General features: G+C 39.2%; 2 protein-coding genes across 2 annotated transcripts in view; one reads left to right on the top strand and one right to left on the bottom strand.

Moving 5' to 3' along the window:
* The window catches only part of ntn1a (netrin 1a), a 67,890-nt gene extending 63,009 nt beyond the window's left edge, over positions 1–4,881 (top strand). The window contains exons 6-7 of the mRNA XM_008414585.2: positions 227–301; positions 4,457–4,881. Coding sequence (XP_008412807.1) covers positions 227–301; positions 4,457–4,785 — 404 coding nt within the window. The 3' untranslated portion in view covers positions 4,786–4,881. The remainder of the gene's footprint in view (positions 1–226; positions 302–4,456) is intronic.
* Positions 4,882–8,586: 3,705 nt separating this feature from the next.
* The window catches only part of stx8 (syntaxin 8), a 31,272-nt gene continuing 18,127 nt past the window's right edge, over positions 8,587–21,731 (bottom strand). The window contains exons 7-8 of the mRNA XM_008414596.1: positions 15,787–15,888; positions 8,587–9,265 (exon numbers count right to left, since the gene is read on the bottom strand). Coding sequence (XP_008412818.1) covers positions 9,201–9,265; positions 15,787–15,888 — 167 coding nt within the window. The 3' untranslated portion in view covers positions 8,587–9,200. The remainder of the gene's footprint in view (positions 9,266–15,786; positions 15,889–21,731) is intronic.

Genomic DNA, 21,731 nt, shown 5'->3' with positions numbered 1-21,731 from the left:
TGTTAAAAAAAAATTTAATTGGTGTAAAAATATAATTTTTTTTGTTTTTGCTCATTTTCCTGCTCTTTATGTTCATGTTGCTGAAATCAGGTTGTGTTAATTCAGCATTTTGAAGTCATGCATTAGCAACCACAGATTATTAAAACATATTCGATTGTGTTATTGATGTGTTTATTTTCCTAGTGTCCTCGATGCATAATCTTTTTTTCTTATTTTATTCCAACAGACTGTGACTCTTACTGCAAAGCATCAAAAGGCAAACTGAAAATCAACATGAAGAAGTACTGCAAGAAGGATTACGGTGAGTCAGACAAAACACTCGTTGGTCTGCCAATAACACACTCTTAGCGGAATTTAAAAAAAATTTGGAGCAAGTAGAATAAACCTCAGATATCAATGAATAAATCTAAAAAATGTTTCTGCAAGCGTTGCATTTTATTCTAAGCCATAGAGTTGCTTTCAGTTTTCTTTCGCAGTCACAGGCCCGGTTTGTTCAAAAGAGCTTTTACAGTTTTACAGATTCCCTACTTTAGCTCTGAGTAAAGAATCAAAACAGACAAAGAATCAAACAGATCTTTGAGCAATGAAGAGATGAGCGGACAAACAGAGGGGGAGAAAGGGAGCTTGAAGGAAGGAGCGGGAAATAGAATTAGACAGAGGTGTGTGTGAGCGTGTGTGTGTGTGTGTGTGTGTGTGTGTGTGCATGTTTGGGGGCGGGGGGTTATCTGCGCAGCGAGACAGACAGTGGGGGCTCACTAAGAGATCCTCATTAAGGATCAGCCCACTTCCCCCCACAACCAGAGCGTCCCGTGCTGCATTCCTGCGACCATCAGTCTGCCACACCATTCAAGGTGTGGATAAGACGTATGACCTCTCCCCTCTCCCACCGTCGCCCGTGTCCCCTCCCCTGATTGAAGTCAGGCTGCAGAGCTGCTGAACCAAACCGGGGGGCGTCCCGCAGCATACTTCAGGAGCTTGACGGATAGGTCCGGGCTTTGTTCCGCTGGGATTTGGAGGAGTTAGGGGTCAGCTTATAGACACCTCCTCTTCAACCCGGGTCCACCTCGCTGGTGGTGTCGTGAGAAAAGTTGGGCCTCTGGAGCGTTTGCTGTTGGTTCTTGAGGGGGACAACGTCAGAACCGGGGCGGTAGTGAGAGTCTGCATTTTGTAAAAATGTCTGATTAAAGGAAAGTTTTACATTTTAGTCAAAATGAACACAAAATGTCGGCGGTTACCATCAGGAGAAGACGTTTGTTTAAAAAGAGTAAAAGTGATGTTCTGCTAGTAGAACCATCAGTCCAACCCAGAGTACCACCATCTATCCACCCAACCCAAGGTAACCAAAAGAACGGCTCTCGGATGATTTGCTATGTGTTTCGTGTGAACTGCAGCGGATTGACGGCTGTAATAATATCAAGAAAAGATAAATAAAGGCTCCGCTGAAGCACGAAATGCAGCTATACAATATATTTGCTGGTATTCAACTGACCGGTTGAAGCAGCTGTGTAACTCATGTCAGAACAAACTCCAGGGATCAGTGTAATTTAGCTTTGGCACACAACAGATCAGATCTACACAAAAGATGGTTTTGCTGTTTAAACTACTGAAGCATGAAGGACTTTTTTTCCCCGCTAATCCATCTCCCTGCTACTGGTCTTACAGTGAAAGTATTCGAGTCCCTATAAATTTGTCACATTTTGGAGCATTATAACCACAAACGTCAATGTAAAACTCTTTTGAATTTTACGTGACAAACCGATGCAAAATTACTGCTTAATTTTAAAGTGGAAGATTAAATTATTTTAACAAATAATGGTCTAGGTGTGGTATGCATTTGGATTCAGCCACCCTGAGTAAATACTTTGTAGAACCTGCTTTAGCTGCAAATACAGCTGCAAGTATTTATTTTTTGAAATTTTTTTTTGGGTGTGTCTCTACTGCTTTTGCATGCATAGATACAGAAACTCGTCTTTGTGACTCAGCTGAAGCTGAGTCAGACTGGACGTAAGAGCGTCTGTGAATAAGCTGTTCCACATATTCTTAATCAAATTTAGGTTACAGACTTTGCAATCAGTTGCTTTGCCTTTACTAGCGCCATCTAGGTTTGAAATGCACCCTAAAGTAGCTTACAGAAACATACTCAAGCCTGATTCAGGAGAGGAAGAAAATCCTTATGAAGTACATGCCACATACAATTAGAAAATCTGAGCAGAAGTCAAACTCAGTGTGGATCTATTGAATTTGTCTCGGAAGAAGGAAAGCTTTGGAGCGTTTTAAAAAAGATCAGCAGGGAGCTGGAGCTCCATGCTGTGCCAGAAAACCATGCTGCGATGCTTTGTGTCCGGGCCCATGGAAAGAATTACAAGCTACCGTGGGGCGCAAGATAAGGGCTGAAATGTCTGATCTGAGCAGAACCCTGGCTATAACCAGTTTATCCACTCCAGTCTCCCCAGTAGCTGATGACCTAATGCAAAGATGAGCTGGTGGACGCAAGGAGATCCACGGTCGCCCTCAGATCACTCTGCACATGTGCTTCACTTATGCAAAACTGAGAATTAAAGGCAAGCTAAAAGACTAAACTTGAAAATAGGGAGAACATAGCCGTCCTTAAAGAAAAGATGCACACAATTTTCTTTGATATGATTTAATAAAATGCTGGATTTTAGCCCCCCCCCACCCCCCCAAAAAAAATAGAGAGAGAGAGATGGCTTTAAGAAATTAGAGCATGACATTTCCAGGCGACACGTTTATTGAAGCCGTGCTCAAACCCAACCTATTAGCTTCTGAATAGGGAAATGAATGCAAAAAAATGCCACTGTACAAATAAGGATGACCTCAATATCACCAGTCATTTATTAAGCTTACAGTATAATATATCAGACTCAACACTTGCGGGTGATATTTTCATGTCGAGCAACGCAAGTGCAAGTTTAGTCTGTTTTGATGTGACTCATTGATATTTAGACTGGTAACGCATTTCACTATAATTCCACTTAAAGGTGCACAGAAAAAACCTAAAGAAAAAAAGTTCTTCTGCCTAACAGACGTGATATTTTGATTTGAACGTCATAAACTTTAATGACTAGTGTTTCAGCTTCTCTCAAAGCATGTTAAAAATGCTTTGACTGGAAACCCTGAGCCAAAATGTGGGATCAGACCTTCAACACAATGTTGTTTTGGACTAGAGGGCTTCTCCTGCTCCCCAGACAGTCCAGAAAATATAAGTTCTTGCTCAGAAAATATTACATTGAATTTTTATGTTCAAAGTATGATATTTAAGAAGGTTTCAGATGAAAAAAAAATAAGAAAATGTACAGTTTTAGATCACTGGTTTGGAGATTGTAGATACAAATCCTGCACTGCACTCGGATTTTCTTGTAATGCTGAAGGAGAAAGAAGTGACCCCCATCATATGATTGTTCATCTTTAAAGCTCCCTCATAATTATAGGAGAAGCTTAATGGAACTTAATAGAGATCTGGTCAATATAATACATATTGATACATTCTGGTGTAGGATACATGAGCATCTATCTGCTCCCTGAGGGCCACGTCTGTTCATTCCCCACGTAATATCCCTGAGTGTCTGCTCAGCTAACGTCTCTAATAGCCGTCTCTTGCCTCCTAATCCCATTACTGATCACACTGCTGTGTCAGTATAATAGACAAAGTGCATGTGGAGCCGTATATGATAGCTGGGCTGCATACCTGGCCTTTTCACTTTGTTTAAGAGAACAACGTAAACCACAAACGTCCATTTTTGAAACAGGATCGTGTTTGCTTTAGTGTTGTTCATTGTTATTTATTGTGCAAACTGTGACTGCACGCACACTGCAAAAACACAAAATCTTACCGAGTAATTTTGGTCTCATTTCTAGTGCAAATATGTTAGTACAATTGAAATAAGACAAAACTAACTTAAAAGTAAGTTTTCTGCAAAATCTAGTGGCTCGATTTAAGTAAATAATTCCTTAATATTGATGAAAAAATACTTGTTCCATCGGCAGATAAATTCACTTATAACAAGACATTTTTCCTGTTTCAAGTGAAATATTCTGCCAATGGAAATAGTACTTTATAAAGTACAATATTAAGGAATTATTCACTGAAAATGAGCTCTTTTATCTTGCAGAAAAGTTACTTGTAAGTTCATTTGTCTTATTTCAAGTGCATTTAGAAATTTGCTCTTGCAGCTAGACTAAAGTGCTCTGTAAGTTTTTGTGTTTTTGCAGTGTGCTCTCGCAGCAGATTTCTCTTCTGTCACTAACTTAATGATTAATGTTCCAACAGGCTTCTTTTTGTAATGTATTGGTAAGAAGCTTAAAGGCTTTATAAAAATCACAAGAGGCCCCAGTCTGTATTATAAGCAAATAGAAATATGTTGTGCATGTGTTGAAAGCAGTAAAACCGACTCGACGTTAACCAACAATGCTTTGTCCTCCCGATATCACACTGCAGCTGTCCAGGTGCACATCCTGAAGGCAGACAAAGCCGGCGAGTGGTGGAAATTTACCGTCAACATCATATCCGTCTACAAGCAGGGGGAAAGCCGCATCCGCAGGGGGGACCAGTTCCTATGGGTCCGCGCCAAAGACGTGGCCTGCAAGTGCCCCAAGATCAAGCCCGGGAAGAAGTACCTGCTGCTGGGGAACGACGAGGACTCCCCCGGCCAGAGCGGAGTGGTGGCGGACAAAGGAAGCCTGGTCATCCAGTGGAGGGACACGTGGGCACGCAGACTGAGAAAGTTCCAGCAGCGTGAGAAGAAAGGAAAGTGCAAGAAGCCATAGGTGGGGAGCAAGCAGAGAGGAAAGCTGGAGAACGAAGAGGAATCCTCAACAGGTTCTCAGAAAAAAAAAAAAAAAAAGAAGAAGAAGAAAAAAAAACGAGAGAAAGTGAGAGAGACAGAGGACCCGGGACAGAGGACACTGTTTATGTCGCTGCTTTTTGTGTAGAAGCATGAAGAGAATTATTTAGGATGATTTGTATTTTCTAGTGAACTTTTGTTGAAGGAGGTCACCTTGCAGATTTGGTTTCATGGTTTATTTTTACCCTGAGATTCGTCTCTCTTGTGGATTTGGCGAATTTGCACCTGTTACCAGTATATAACATTATTTGTGTTTGTTTTCTTTACTCTAGTATGAAAACCCTGTATTGAATGCTCTAATTTTTCTATGGACATCCTACGCTGGTGCAAATGACAAAAAGACACTTAACTACAGCTGCAATATTGCCTCTGCATGTATTGTTTTTTTTTAACTGTATTTTTCACAGAGAACTTAACTGGTTTCATGGAAAGCTGTCGTTTATCCGAGGTACGTGCTGTGAAAGCTACTGTTGCTGTGTCAAACCAACATACATGTAGTTGTCTATCGTGTGCTCTGAGTCAGGAATATCTGCAGCTTAAACAATCATAAATCTCTCAAGTTTACTTTTTCGTGAGTTCTAGGATTAAGAATATGCAAGTGGAAGGAGAAGGACAGGGACAGAGTTTAGTTTTTATTTATAAAAGCTCCTCAACTACACATCTTAAATCGTAAATGCTGTGGTGCGTTATGCTAAGAGTACATATTCACCCTTCTAATTTGAGAGCGGTCAAATCACTTAGGTGGCTGTTAAAGGAGTAATTCAAGATTTTTCAAGTGACGTTCTAAGCAGACAATATGTCAGTGCATCTCAAATAATCATCAAAAATTGAAGTTAATCCACTGCATGTTGCTTATAGTATTTTCTTGTCTGTCTTTGTATACATGTGGACTTATTCTATAGAGTTTCATAAGATGGTCCAACATTTATAACTACGACAGCTTCAACTCCTCTCTGCAGCCTGGGTACAAGGTTCAGGAAAACATTTAGGAGATTTTATTACCTTTCTTTGAAATGTGCATTTGTGAGGTCAGATCACACAGTGATGTTGGATTAGAACGCCTCACACTCGGTGTTCACTGTCAGGACACCTATTGATGTTTAGGCGCTGATCCTAAAGATGTTTCATGATGTTTTATGTTCCCCACCTATATATATATATATATATATGCATAAAAGTCCTGAACTACTCCTTTAAGGTGCTTTTGTATTTTATTTCATATTTGATTTGTTGCTGTCATTGCTCTTCATTTCTTATCAGTTTATTTAAACGAGTCATTTTCGTTACTGGCTTTTAAACAAGACTCGCTTTTTCAAACAGTTTATCGACCAGAGGACACTCACAGTTTTACACGAGCTTTTACATCAGATCTTAAAATATTTTTTCGCAACAGTAAAGATAGCAAAAATAAAGAATATGGGACATGGATACAGCCTTCGTTTTGCAGCAAAATGCGATGCATGTCACCAATTAATACTTAATTGCAGCTGCATACTACTGTCTTTGCTGCAAAGAAGGCAGTAAACAGTAGTGTATGTCACATTCGTAAGGGTTCAGATGTTTTACAAACTCATAAATACTATATTGCTGACAGCAGATTATTAAAACGTACATGAATTAGTTTAAAAGAATTAGAAAAGTATCTTATAACTGTAGGAACAAAGATACAAAAAGCAGGAAAATGGAAACCATGAAAGGATCATGCTCATACCTCATGATGCAGATATACATTATATACAGGACCTTTAGTAAGAGGTATTACTTTATTTATCTCCACCTTCATTTGCAATGTTTTTGTCATTATCGGATCTCAGATTTGTACTGTTTTTGCAGACATCAATGCAAGAAGGCACATCGACTATAAGGACACAGTCCATTCACTTCAACATTTTGCACAAGGTGGAATGGGTCGTAATCATCTGCCTGTTGATACCACTTTGCTCATCTGTTTGTACACAGTTCACGTCTCTTGATAGGAACAAAGTCGCAGAGCTCAGGTTATGTAAAACATTAATAATTAATGCATCGATCTTTGAAAGACGACATCAACGAAAACAAACCCAGGAATAAACAGTTTCTTGTCTCTCAAAATCACATGCATAGCCTCGTCGGTGAAGTTTAATTAGGCCCCGCTCACAGCGGACTGCGAATGCAAAAGTTTACAGGTCGCTACTTGCTCGCCTACTAAGCACGCACACCTCCAAATTCCACCTAATCTGCCTTCTGAGAGATCAAAGGAAGTTGAGTTTTTCAGGATGCATGACAAAATATGCAGATATACATTTGTCGTGCTCTCAAATAGATGCTGTGATATTTATCAATGAGAAGGGAGAAAGATGAGAACGGATGTAGAACGAGTAGGAAGAAAAAAAGTATGAGCAGCAGCTCATATGGTTTACAGTGCAATTATACGATAGTAGAACAACACAGAAATCAAAATCTGCATGATTCCTTCTGATGATGCTCTTACACTGCAAAGTAAGGCTCCGTAGAATCACACACAAAAATGGGGTTTTCTGAATTAACTGAGATTCAGTTGTTTTTAAGCGATGGAGGAGATCTAGTATAACGGAGCCTTACGCGTCCTTATAAAGCCATGGTGTTAAGAACAGGGGTTTGACTGCAATAGATGCCTGACAAACAGATGACTGACATTATTGTGACTTAACTATACATCTAGTGTTTGATTTGTATTCAAATTATCCTGAAAAGATTCAGTGCTGCTCACGAACACATACTCCTGCCTTTCGTTGGTAAATATTTTAGTTTTATCGTCATCTGATGAACTTTAACCTCTAATCACACTTCCCTCATCTCTGTAGCCTCATGCTGTCCTTTTCCCCAGCAGTCTGTAGAGCAATGGTTTGACAAGCCTCCCCGATGAAACGCCATAAACACATCAAAGCATTGCTTTGTGTTCATACTATGAATTGTAAATGTTCTTGTCGCCATTGCAAAGACTTTTAGCAATGTTGTTTTACGATGCCTACTAATATATTATGGTTATTATATATGAATATATTTAATGACACAAGACATTGTGGATTTTGTCTTTTCAACTTTTTTTTTTGTTATTATTACCTGTATGTGGTTGTTTAGATCGTTGACATTAAAGAAGGAAAATAACTACTGAACACAAACTTGGTAGAACTAAATTCAGATTATCAGTTGAAATAAACTTGTTACATTGACAGATTATTGTCTTTGTTGCTGTGATTTTTTTCTTTTTTTTTTTCCTTTTCATTTTGCTGATTACGCGCAAAACTAACTCTGCAAGATGTTGAAAGTTTGGCATATTGTTTTATAATCTAATCTAATCCTGATTTAAGCTTCTCCACAACCAACCATGTTGTAATTTGCTCTACAACAGCTGCACTTGTACCAACATTACATTATGTGGATCATATTTACAACCGAGGTGACTTCTGAGTCGTTTTAGAAGGGGATGAAAACAAACTTTTTCAGACTTTTGCTTCTGCTTCACGGCTATTTGGTGCTGGTCTCTCACCTAAAATCCCCATAAACTATGTTGTCGTTTGCATTATAATGCGACAGGATGTGAATGAGTCGGCATATTTTTTTCAGGCACTGTAGACTGAAGATGTGGTGCATGTGTGCAGAAAGGATGTCAGCAGCCCACTCTGACCAAATATCGCGTTACAAAACCCTCCGGTACTCCAGAGATGCGTGACGAGTCTCTGACATGAAGGCAGACAGACGGGTATCAAGGGACTATTAACTGAAAATGTCATTTATTAGATATTACAAGCAGAGCTGATTTAACAGGAAGTAACAGAGGCATGTTGGTAACTGTTAGTTCTGGCTACAGTCTGTTCGATAAACATTAGAAAGTGCTAGCAAACTTATATCATTACAGCTGCTACAGCAATGCACGAGTAAATAAATGTGAATGTGAATATTGGAAGGTTACTGTACCTGATGTAAACCTGAGTCCAGCCACAGAAAGACTGTAGACCTGCAGGAGGTCCTGCTGTTTGGACTAAATTACTTAAAAAAGTAGTTCACAATCTGCCAAATAATTTAACATCCAGATGATCAGTGGATGCAGTGATTCAAACGTTATTTTCACTACAGTAAAAGATGATTTATATTCCCACAGTATGTACAGGACAGAGAAGGAAACGTCCTCAAGCCTCTTCTGCCCACAGTATAAAAACAAACATTTGTGCTGCTAAATGAAGGAAATTTTATTTCACATTCGTTTAGTTTGATAGTTTCCAGTGATCAAAAGAGAGAACAGAAGACCGAAGACAGTATTTCAGTGAGTATCCGTGATTTAAACTGGTCCACATCCGCCGCTGCTGCCGCCTCCATCAGCTACACAGGCCACACGGCGATCACAACGATGGCTATGAGCAGCAGCACGATCACCACCAGCATCCCTGAACGGACAAAAGGAAAAACAGAGAAGGATGAGATTAAGGCACAAACCTCTGCTGATTACCAAAGACATCAAAACTCAAATCATGTCATATCAACTCAGTCAGGAGGACGATCACCGCCGAATCTCTTGAAACTTAATTGGGAATTATCATTAGGATCAAATGCCAACATTTTCTGTCCAATGAAACATTTCATTTACACCAGCAATTGAAAAAGTGATCCAGAGTCTCCTTAAAATATATTAATTTCTCTTACAATGCAAACAGTTTGGAGTTTTAAATTTACAGGAGCTGTTCGGATATTTATGAGGGGTGTAAGTTTGTAAAATGAGACTTTGTAACTCAACATTTGCTCCATCTGAAAGTAGCATCCCATTCCAATGCAGTCATTTCTTGAAAAAATAAAAATTAAAAATCTGTTTAAAACTGAGAAGATTTTTGAAATTTCAGCTAAAAACTGCAGGTTGTTAGATCACATGTCAAAAATAATTCCTGCAAATTATCCTAGAGTCATACATGAGCCATCCGTCTACCTGCTGAAGCTTGGCTCAAAGTTAGTCATCAACAAGACAAACTTTGCACAGAGGTTGCGGTGGCTCAGTCAAAGCCCAAACCTCAAGCCTGATTTAAATAAGCTTGTGGGACATTAAGACAATTTTGGACAGATAAAAGCCAACAAACCTCTAGCAAGGTTGCATTGATGTGGCTTTTTATGTGACTTGAGCTGCGGTGCTGAAGTACTGATGACAGCTGTTTGTCCTCTGACTCAAACTGTCCAACGTTCTCTGCAGCATGTGGTTGGTATTTCACCCAACCATTTTTTTTTACTGTTACATTTCTCTCATTCTTGTGCTTTTTACTCCCACTCCCTCCTCTGCCGTCTAATTGGCTGTTGGTCCCACAGGTGAAAAGTCAAGGCAAGGTTTAAGCCATGCTGGATAAACTGTGGTTAAAGGGGGTCCAGATGGCTTTGGAAGTCACTGTAAGTTGGCTTATTTAGTTCGTTTTTTAAAGTAAACTAAAACATGGAGGGCTTGTGTTTTGTAGTTTATCCATATGTAGGTAATAACTTGCGTTTTTATTCTGTTTGAGTTGAAGGTGCTCACACAGGACATGCATTTTGGGTGTTATTGCCGGACCAGGCAGCACCTCTCCCCACTAATCCCCAACATATGTGAGCTAAATGTAAATATCAAAGAAGAAACATTTGCTTGTGATGACTCTTTAAACGCCTCCAGCTAAAAGCAAAACACACATCAGAATTTGCTGCAGTTATCCTTGTTTGCATGTAAATGATATGTAAGCAAAACCCAACGCTTATTGGATTCAGAGTTACGAATTTCATTGATCCTCATCCAACATCTGACAGAAACTCCACCTCTCAATCCATAGCAACAGGAGCATTAAGGAATGAGCTTTGCAAGCTATGCATGCATTACTGCAGAGCAAAGCTCTCACACTCTTCAGCTTCACATAATAGTCACTCATAAAGCCACAGTTGACACCCAAAGTGACCCCACCCTTCTTTTGTCCTTGCACCGTCACTGTCTGCCCCGGCAACTAGACATGGCCTTCCTCGCCCTCAGAGGGACCCCTGGGGGCCTCATGACAAGATTGGCGCTGGCATCCCCGATAGATTAGGGCGGTGCTGTGACAGTCCCGCTGATGGAGTTGGTTGGTGTCTGCTGACAGACTGACCACCCAGGAGTCCTGCAGGAACAAGTCTGGGTTCATCCCATCTTAGCAATTTTCAGAGGCATCAGTAGGACAAATCACAGAAAGAAAATGATAATTGGTGAGAGTCCTGACGCTGCCTCCCCGCTCAGAGTTCAAAGACCTTTTGGACCACAAAAGGCGAGCATGACCCCTGAAGGAAGGGGACATATTTTCTGTCGACAAGATTAACATGGGGATGTTTCTCGAAACAAAACTGGGACAGACAAAAACTTTAATAAGTTGTTTTTGTTTGTTTATTCATAGGGCATTAAGAAAAAGATGGCATATCAATAAAAGTTCTTAAATTATCCAAATGTTCTGTGACACATGAAATCAACATAAGTTTAAGTCAAGGATCTTCTGTTTCAGAGTTTTTCTGCAAACTGTATTAAATTTGCCAACGACTTGTTATAAACAGATGCTCATGTAGTTTTTAGGGTTCATTTTCTAACATTTCTGTGGATGACATTTAGCACAGCTATAGTGTATGTTTTTCAGCCAGCCTGTTGGCAGTGTGCAGCAACAGATGGAGGAAGCGTAGAAATGAATGGCTTCTCTGCTCCATATGACCAGAGAAGACATTGGTCACTCTGGTACCTTCTAAGGAATTTCCTTTAAAACAAAAGAAAAGAAAAAAAAAAGAGTAGAAATGTTTTGTTTTTGTTTTTTTTAAAGAATGAGCAGCTTGGATGGCATTACTTCATTAAGCCTCACTTTAACCTAAGACCAAACCTAAACTATTGCCTAGTCAGGCAGAAGCTAAACTAATCCATCCAGTATTCCACAAGGAGGCTAAACTATGAAAGAATCTCACTTGCATAAAAACAACACTGGTGTAAAAACTTGATCAATAATATAAAACAGCTTAAACATTTAGATATTATTGCTTCTTTTTTCTCCACCAACACATCCTAACATGCATAAGAAATAACACAAACATTAAGAGACAATAAAAATCAAACATTAGTGCTGCAGCTAAAGTTAAAGTAATCCAAATCACAGCAAGAGTTTCCTTGGAAATCTCCCGTAGCACTGAGTGTGTAACTTAGTTGGGATTCAAGCCGCCTCTGGGTTTCATAGGGCTGCTGAAGCGTCTCTCTACAAGCTGGGGATTAGCTAAGTCAATTGGAGTCATCATGAAGTGATGCTGTGTGTTGAGGACCTTCTGACTCACATTGCACTACAACAGATCCTGTAGTCCTACCGACTAATCTGGCACACTAATCCAACAAGACTAAAAAACACTCCTTAGTTTCTGCCAAAGCTGACAGAAGCGGTAATGACTGGGTATCCGCATCATCCAACTATGACAGGAGCAGATCGGTGCTTGAAATGTTTGTAGAAAAATGTGTGTTTTTGTGTTTTGTTTAAGGAAGTTCTGTTCCTTAACGACAGCTGAGCGTGGCTCTAGTCATCTTCATTTTGAGACTCTGATTCAAGTTGCACTTGTGTTGCAAAAGAAAAGACTTCAAAACTGACTGAGACTTGTGTTCAGTTCAAACGACTCGACGTAAACATCTCCGGCTCTACAGTCAGACGTTTTTTTGGTTGTTGGTGTTGAATCAAAACTACTTGCAGGATGAAACAGAAGCATGTGAAGTATCTATAGCGGTTTCTCAAACCACTGCTGTTTGATGAAACATGTTAGCGGATCAATTTATGATGAGATAAAAGTCTGTGATATTTATTCCTGACCTTCAGATGCGAGAAAATTAGCATGTGCAACGATCAGAGATTTGAGGCATTTCTGGTTTTTGTAACACAGATCACAAGTCATTTCTTCCAAATCAAGTCTCTAAAGAAAAAAGTAAGAAGAAGAAACCAAAATCTATTCATATCAATTTCTGAATGTATCAAAGTAAAATGATTGTTTTAGGGAAGAAATCTCTGCAGGAGGGAAAAACGGTTTAAAAGATAATGTGCATCACTACACGGTTAGAGCAGCAAAACTACTGCTAAGTATCTCGCATGCTTAGCAGCAATGCTAAGCATGCTCTGCTGTCAGACCCCGACTATCCTACCTTTGCAGAGACGCGTCTGAGACATAATATCAAACAGTGTCTTTGGATGAACAGAGCTTTTAAAAATAAATAAAGCCCTAAAGCTAAGGAATTATAAACACACTGCTAGAGCAAAAGAGGGAAAGCCCTTCGAACAATCTGTGGCATGCAGTATTTTCACTTCTTTCTTTGCTTAACGCAGACGTGAGTGTCAAACAACTGAGGTGGTGGACAGAGGGATGACAGAGATGAATGAACGAAAGCGAGCGAAGGCGTAGAGGTGAGAGTGAAGAGGATCAGAGGGGGAATTTTCCGTCCCCGAAGACAAGAGGCATAAAACCCACAACTGCAGCAGGCATGTGCATGCATACTTTCTAAACACAGAAAAATAGCATAAAGCAGAAATGCAATACCAACAGACAGAGATCAACATGTACAGTTGTGAAAAAAATTGGGCTGGAGCCTTTACTTCTTCATCGCTCCACCTGGGGTGTGATTCAAGTCACACCACAGAATTGACATAAAATCATGATCTGGGCTTTGACTAGGCCCAGGACTTTTCATGGCTTACTTCTCAGACAGTCAATAAGATTAAGTTCTGCTTCAGATTAATTTTGTATTTTTACATATGACCTAACCTAGGACTCACGGTGGATTCTGGTCACATCCCCAAACCATGACACGTCCACCTCTGTGCCCCACTGTTACCATGGCGCCTTAAATGCTGTATTTGGTTCACAGCAAACACGTTCCCTGCTCTTAGGTCAAAATAATGCAACTACCTGTCCTAATACATTGTACGCCTTCCATTAAAGTTGAACTTGTACAATAACTTATAATATATTTCAGAATGTTTTTTTGGATTCTATGACTTGAATGTTTCAGAGCTATTAAGACTGATTTTAACACAGTAAACAGATTAAGCTTTATCTGGTCGTACTGACCACTTAAAATGCTACACATTCATACACACTCCAACAATATGCAGATAGTTGTGTAACTTTGAATTAGAACAGAACATAATAGAACTAGTCTACATTCACAAAAGGAAGGTTAAAAAATATGAAAAACAAAAAAAATAAGATTGTACAGTAAAGATAAATTATTAAGAATGAAAGAGAGTTTTTAATTTTACTTTAAATTTAGTAAAAAAAAATGGGTTAAGTGCCTTGCTCCAGGGCACATCAACATGTAGTGGAGCAGGAAGCTGAAATCAAGTCTTCTAATTGAAAGATGACTCTCCTCCCAGTGAGTCACTCTTGCCCCTAATATAACTTCCACTATGTTATAGATGTTATTCATATATGGTCCTAATATTTTCACAGAGCCATACCTAAACATACCAGACTTGCACAAACCAGAGCCATAAATATTCTCCGACCTCAAACAGAAGAGGAAGATGGCAGGAGATGGGAAAGCAAAAAGAAACATGTTGAACCAAACAACAGACGGATCTCTGGGATTGTCAAACAAGCTAATACTCAGCCACCATGGGGACACAAGCAACAAAAAGAGGAATTCTGCAGGCTGACCTTCCCTCTGCGAGCTCTGTTTCTGTCTGCGACAGACCGTTAGCCGGGTCGAAACAATGCAGCCCCAGCCAGGGCAACAGAAACTGGCATTTCACAAGGCGAAAAAAGGAAAACAAGGGCTCTGCTGAGACTGCCTACTCCAAAGGTTGGTGTTCGTCAGCTAACTATCACAGCCATTTCCCTCTGAAAGGCATTTCTCTTTCAACAAAACACAAAGGCTCTTTGTGAAAATGATAAAACAAATGGGATCTATGGTAAAGAGGCCAAAAGGCCTTTACAAAACTTTTTTTCAGGAAACTCCTCAGTCCTACAACATGTGGAGTTTTAAAGAAGTTGATGACATGACCTGATGTGTGACTTTGTGGGATTCATCAAGACATATCCTTTAAACGCCTGCAGCATGTTAGGAGGCGTGACAAACGGAGCTCACCATCCAGCAACAACATGCGCCAAGGCCTGATCTCATCATCTCCATGTTCTCAGGTTCATTACCCACCGTGCTTTCTGCTTTCGGCCAACTAAACAACAGCCCACTACCACTAGCTCAACTGATTGGTCACATTTGAGACTGTACAGCTGCAGTGCACTGCACAGGTATCCATGTTTTATCTTGTTGCAACCACAAACGTCAATGGATTTTATGTTATAGACCAACCCAATTTAGAGCATAATTGTGAAGAAAATCATTCATTTACGAATCAAAATCTGAAGACACAACCATGAAAACAACAATGAAACCTGGAGAATCACACCAGCAAATCTGTTGGATTTTGTCCCTACCAGCTTTGCTCATATAGAAGCTGACATTTTTGTGCATTTCTTTTGAAGTTAAATTGGATAAGGAGTGAATGTAAAGAACATTTTTCAATTGTAGACCAAGTTGTCTTTAGTTAAGCTAAATACAAGCTCGTCTAACACATCGATGTGCATATCTTTTTTTAAAAATAGCTCAAGCAAAGCCAGATCTATTTTCTTGTAGCCATTCATTGGCTTATGAATATTTGCGCATATCTACCTCACTTTAATGGCATGTTCTCCTGTCTTTACCATTTTGAGTTGCAGTAAAGAGAAATAGGCTGCTGTCTTATGTCATTTACCCAGGGATTTAGGAATCTATGGGTAAATAAAGACTCCTAGACACTGACAATGAGACAAAAGAAAAAAAAAATCTATTTGTAAGTGTAACTATTTGTGATTTTGTATTATTTGGTAAAGTAGTGCACATCTCTACCCAGGGTGCTGTTAAATGTGAAGGGATGTAAGTGAGGCTCACCGCATGACGCTGACTTGGTCTCTACCAGCTTCACTCTTCGTGTCTCATTCCGAATCCTACCGTCTGTTTTGTCCACGAGATGTGCGAGGTCGTCAATGATTTCTGAGACAGACAGGAAAAGAAGAAGAAAATTATTTATACTCACTTATGGCAATTTTTTTTATTATTCCTAATGTTACATTTTCACAAAAAAAACATTTTTCTCCACGTTGGACAACGGGAATATGTTTAAATGCATGCTTGGTCCCATGGTGAAAAGACTAAATGTATATAAAGCTGCATTTTGCTTTGAAACAAGGCCAGCACATTGTGCCTGAACTTCTAGTTAATGGGGTTTTAAGTTTCTGCGAATGTTGGACATCGGGTAAGATTTTTCTAGTGGAAAAAATTTGATTACTTGAAGCTCGTTTAAACTGAAGCCAACAAGATTTGCGAGAGCCGCTGTGTTGACATGGCATTGCCCATGCTCTAGCTCCACAATAAAAAAAACCCCCAGAAAACTGTTTTTATTTAATACTGACAAACTTAAAAACAAGTAAATACAACTATAACTGCAACCTCTACAAATTTGATAAGTAATGCCAAAATAAACAAAAAACTCAAATTAGCCAAAATAATCCCTCTTTCTGTAAAGCCACCCATCAGCCTCTCTCCTGATTCCAACTGCCTCATTGACAGAAAGCTGTGAATAAACACAGTAAGAGAAAAAGCATTCAGCAAAAACATGCCTCATTGCTCTTGTTGTAAATCAGGAGATTTACAACAGAACACAACTTGAATTAAAAAAAAAAAAAGCAAGGGTCTCTGTGCCTGGAGCTGCAGATTGGTGGCCTGCTTTTTATCTCTGCTCCTACTGTGTTAATGGGTGCTGTGCAGTAGCCTTCGGAATATACAAAGTCCAAAGAAAATGAGAAATGTGGTGGAGTAAAAAAAGAACGAAAAAACATTTTCTGGGGGAGGACAGGTAAACTCCGGCTGTGAGTAAGTGTACCGCAGTAGAAACGTGCAGCAACTAGGGCTTTGGATTTTATTCTGTTATAATAAGGTCTTCTCCACACCAGCAAGAGTATTTTATAAAACAAATTTTCTGTGACAGCACCTCATGCCGACTTTTGTTTTTGTGTGACAAAATGCAATAACAGAAGTATTTCAATACAAATCAGAGAACATGAAGGTACAGACATTTTCTTAAAGGGAATAATTTTTTTTTTTTACAAACTTCTAAAGAACATGTAAAGATCCACATCAGTCTCGCTTTGTCGTGACTCTAGTTTCATTACACTTCAAAGCCAAACTCGAAGGATTTAAAAAAAAAAAAGAAGATCAGCTACAAATTTTTGGAAGAAGTCCTTCAAATATTTTTCTTCACGCTGCTTTAGTTTAAGACTCTACTTGAACAGAGAGGTTGGACTTTTCAAGCTTCCAGTCAGGAATGCAACAAGAACTCCAAATGAAGTCGGAATTTTTGGCCGGGAAAGTTGGAGGCTGCAGAGCAATCAATATCCGCGCCTCTAAAGCAGTGAAATGTGCAGGTGTGAGCCGCTGGTGCATTCGATTTTTCCCAGAAGTTGGAGCTTGAATCTGGGAATGACAACACACCCACGTTGTGCAAGTTTTAGCAGCAAACTGGAAACCAGTGGTAGTTGCCAATTGTTAGTGGTGCCAACTACTAGAGAGACAAGCCACTAACCAAGTATTTGGCCCCATGTTGTGTGTTCAAAGACATTTTGAACCTGTTTATAAGCAAAGGCTGTACAAAACCCAGAGTTCCAGTCATTATAATATATAATGATGTAATAATAGTAAATAGCTCTTTGCTTGCAACTTCCACTGCATTTTATATGCTCGGCAGCCATGTTGGAAAACTGAACTCGGGCATTTTCGGCCAGCTTCTTCACATTTGGAGTTACAACTTCAGGGGGATCTCGGTACGCTTGACTTCAGAGAACCAAACAATATATGTTAGAACCTCTGATGATTTATATTTCATTAAACAATGTACGACTTCCATTTGTGAAAATGTTTTTTTACAGTTTGAACATATAAAGATGAGAGAAATACACTTATTGGGTTATATTAGTAAAGTAGTTAGCACTACAACAATCAATAAATCCCCTTATTTTCCCCGAGTTTCACCTTGACCTACTCAGCTCTGACATGATGTAATTTCTGTATCCAAGCCCCGACGTCTGAGACAAACTGGCATTGTAGAATCTACTTCTGAATTTTGATGTAGCTGATTTTGACATTATCGCCTCCTGTTGGTGCGATATTGGTATTAGCAAGCACTTTATAGCGCTAATTTTCTTGAAAGGACAAGGAAAAATCTGTCTCAGAGCAATGTAGTTGGGCTGTTAGTCACATCACATTAAAGTTTAAATTAAGTCAACCAAAGTCACATTTAATTGGAAATATACCTAAAACGACAGTCTTATTTTTTGCTGTCGTTTAATGGTAAAATGGTGCTCAATCTGCGTGAGTCAAGGTTTTATTGTTCCTTAAAAATTGGGCGACATGACTGATTTCCCAGTAATGGGAAATCAGTCGTGTAGCCCAAAGCCGTTTCCAGCATTTTCCTTTTTCATCCCTTTGCGGAACATTTGTCCAAACATAAGTCATCCCTATTACACAAGATATTTTGTGTTTTGACTGATATGGCGTAATTAAGAGGCACAAATGTGGAAAAAATAAAGCGAAACATGTGGCAGTGCCGGAACACGAGGGAGTCGGGGAGACTGGAGATGTGAGGCTGCGGTATGTTGTGTCTCTGGAGACTCCCACCTCATCATGTAAGCATCAGGCAGCAATTTAGACTCAGGAAACCTCTTCCTTTACTGTCAGGGAAAGGGTGTAGATATGGAGCCATTTGTGCTGCATGCCACTCCAACTAGTCATAAAGGAAGCCGATACTGAGCGGGCGCCAAGTTTCCTGATTCAGTTTTGGCCAAACTGTAGCATCTCGATTCAATGATGAATAACTTAAATTCACAAGAGATGTGACTCAGTCTCTTAGCTGTAGCTGAAATGAAACATGCTATTTATTTCAGGAAGGGTGAAAAACCACTTACTGGTTTTTCATATAAACAGCCTTTCAGTTCAGGATATTATTATGCTGTGTCTAACAACATAATTCTCAGTTCCCAGTCACAAGTCTCTCTTTCGCATATGACAGCTTCTGGCTCAGGTTTGGGTCTGCTGTCTGAAGACGCGTTCAGGATATCAGCTGAAATAAATAAAATTAAGACGCAGTCTCTAAAGAATGTCCCGCTTTGACTTTGAACAGCGACCGACCGCAAACGAAGAAAAACAATGAGTTGATTTCGTTTGCTCTGAAAGAAGCAGACTGTGCCTTTTCATAATTATGTTTACTGCATGTGCAACTTAAGAATCAGCTTTCTGATTTGGCCTGGGGACTAATTACTCCACACACTGTTGTAAACAAAACAACAGCTGATTATTTATGAGGTATTTTTTATATGCACACAGCAGAAACAACCCAAACCAAAGTGTCAATATTGATCAAATAAAGTGAATGACAACCTGTTTTAAAGTTATTAACACAACTGGGACGTGTTTTGTTTCATTTCCATAATAAAATGTAAACATTCTCCTGTCTATCATTCCCTTATTTACGCATGCATTGCCAATTAATGCATTCCTACTTCCAATAAACTTGAACTAAGCCATTGCATAGAAGTTTATTTTTCTTTGTGAAGTATTTTTGGTGAACTATGGAAATATGGTGTGTAAAAATACTTGTTATTCTGTATTTCCACTTTACTTTGTGTTTCAAACTATTTCTATTTCTATTGGTTCTCATCTCTGTTGGGCTCACCTGACTCCTATGTAGTACGACAGATTATGATACATTCCCAAACGACAGTTTTATCCATCACAATTACATACCCAAACTTCTCCACACTTTCCTAAGCAGATTGCAATCTGCAGGTAATGAAAAATAAGGTAGCAAATGCCAAAACTGAAGGAATAAGATGGTGAAGGAGCAAAGAGATCAGCAAACGAATATTATTCATGATGCCTTTTCTTTGAACAAATGGACAAAAATGTAGGTTTTTCTTTTTTTTTTTTATGTTAAAGGCTATATGAGTGACAGTTCTGATGAAACAACTTGAACACCACTGAATGCCTTCCTCAGCCAAGTTCTGCAAAATGGCTCCATAGACAGCCCCACTCCTTCAGTGGCTTCTGCCAGTGTTGCAGCATCCTGCCTATAAAACAAAATCCATCTCTCTCAAGAGTCTAGACTTGAAACATTATGCATCAACTCTGTGATGAACATTGTTTTCATACCACTGGCTTTAAAACAACAGCTGAACTCAGGATGCTCTTCATTTGTTTGCGTCTTAAAAATATGAAAATATTCTAAATGTCTCTGGCTCTATATACCCCTTCATCACTTCATATCCAGATTTAGCCTAAATGTTATTTAATCTCAAAATATTTCCATTTTGTAATCGTAAGCGAACCTTTTAAGTTCATCATGTGTGCATTCAGGTATATATTTTTCATGATTAAGTATTTTACTGAAATATGGTCATGAACATTCACAAAAATGCTGAAATGCCACAGTGATCACACAACGTGATTGTAAATTATTCACAGAAAATGTGACATATATTTTCAATTTATTCTGGTTTTAAGAGCAACTATGACCCCAGATCAAACCAAAATAACTGGACACATTCCTGTCTGGAGTAACATGACCACATTTAAACTAGCAGTGTCCAACAAATATGTTGTGTCCACACATTTGTCAAGTTGAAAGTTGTGGTGGGCCGCAAAAATTATAATTTTTTGTGAGTTAAAAAAAACAAAAAACTTTCAGGCACTTTAAGGCAGTGCAGCATCAGCATGCAAGTCCGGTCCTAAAATCAGAAAACTCTAGGAAGGCAATGACAGAAATATTAGATCCCTGTCCTGGTTTATTGCTACCTACAAAGTTTTTCAGTCAGAGACCAAAATAAAAACTATATGTGTGAAACCTGTCTCTTTTAAGGCATGGGAGCTATTAAGCTCACACACATCAATGGGAGACAGATGTTGCTCTTACATGACGTCACCAACGACCTCACGTTGCCGGATCTGTGAGTAAGCTCAACGGCATTTCATCTGGGCTCCAGCATCTTACAAGGTTTATATGAAATACCTGTCCATGAGGCCAGTTTTGCAGTTCGGAGCAAACTAACATATTTACCATAGTATCATCATAGTTTGTTTCCTGTTTTATGAATCTTTCGCTTCAGTTTGATCCTCGGTGTCTGTATTTCAAGGTGGACGTACTTCCAAGCTTTCTTTTGTTTGTGCCTCGCACAATTTGATGCATTTCTTGGTTCTCGTAAGTCATTCTACAAACCTGCCTTTCATTTTGCTCCACTTCCCTCTGTACACGTTTCCCTTAGTTTCATCCCATAATGTGTAGTCTTCAGGTTTGCTGGGCTCTGTATTTTGGGCTGGGCTTGTCATTTTGTTTCTGAACCGATCTGTCTGCATTCCTAGTACGATGGAAGGCAAATAGTTTATAATTTAAAGGGTTTAACCACTTCAGTTTTATGAAATGTCAATAAAATATATCTCCAAAGTGGTTCAGTGAAAGCTTCTGTCAGTGTCAGAAGTTTAGCTGAATTTTTAACCTATTACCAACACAAAAGAAAATGATCAAATTGGCAGACAGATGGCCATGACAAACTGTTTTTGCAGGATAACCAATTTAATAGTAGTCTACAAGATAACTTCACAGCTGTATAATCAAAGTATGAAGTTAATAAGGTGCAAACAAATAGATTATTTAACCTTATAAAATGTTAAAACCCAAAGCGCTTTAAAAAAAACACGTTGTTCACGAAAGCAATAGAGTTTATTGGCAGAAGAACACCATGGCCTTTCTCTTCCATCACAAATAGCTTTTACTGACTGCGAATAAACAG

The sequence above is a fragment of the Poecilia reticulata genome, linkage group LG1 (genome assembly GCF_000633615.1).
Source record: "Poecilia reticulata strain Guanapo linkage group LG1, Guppy_female_1.0+MT, whole genome shotgun sequence".
NCBI lineage: Eukaryota > Metazoa > Chordata > Actinopteri > Cyprinodontiformes > Poeciliidae > Poecilia > Poecilia reticulata.
Note: the sequence above shows the minus strand (reverse complement) of the source record. Positions and strands in the feature narration are given on the sequence as shown.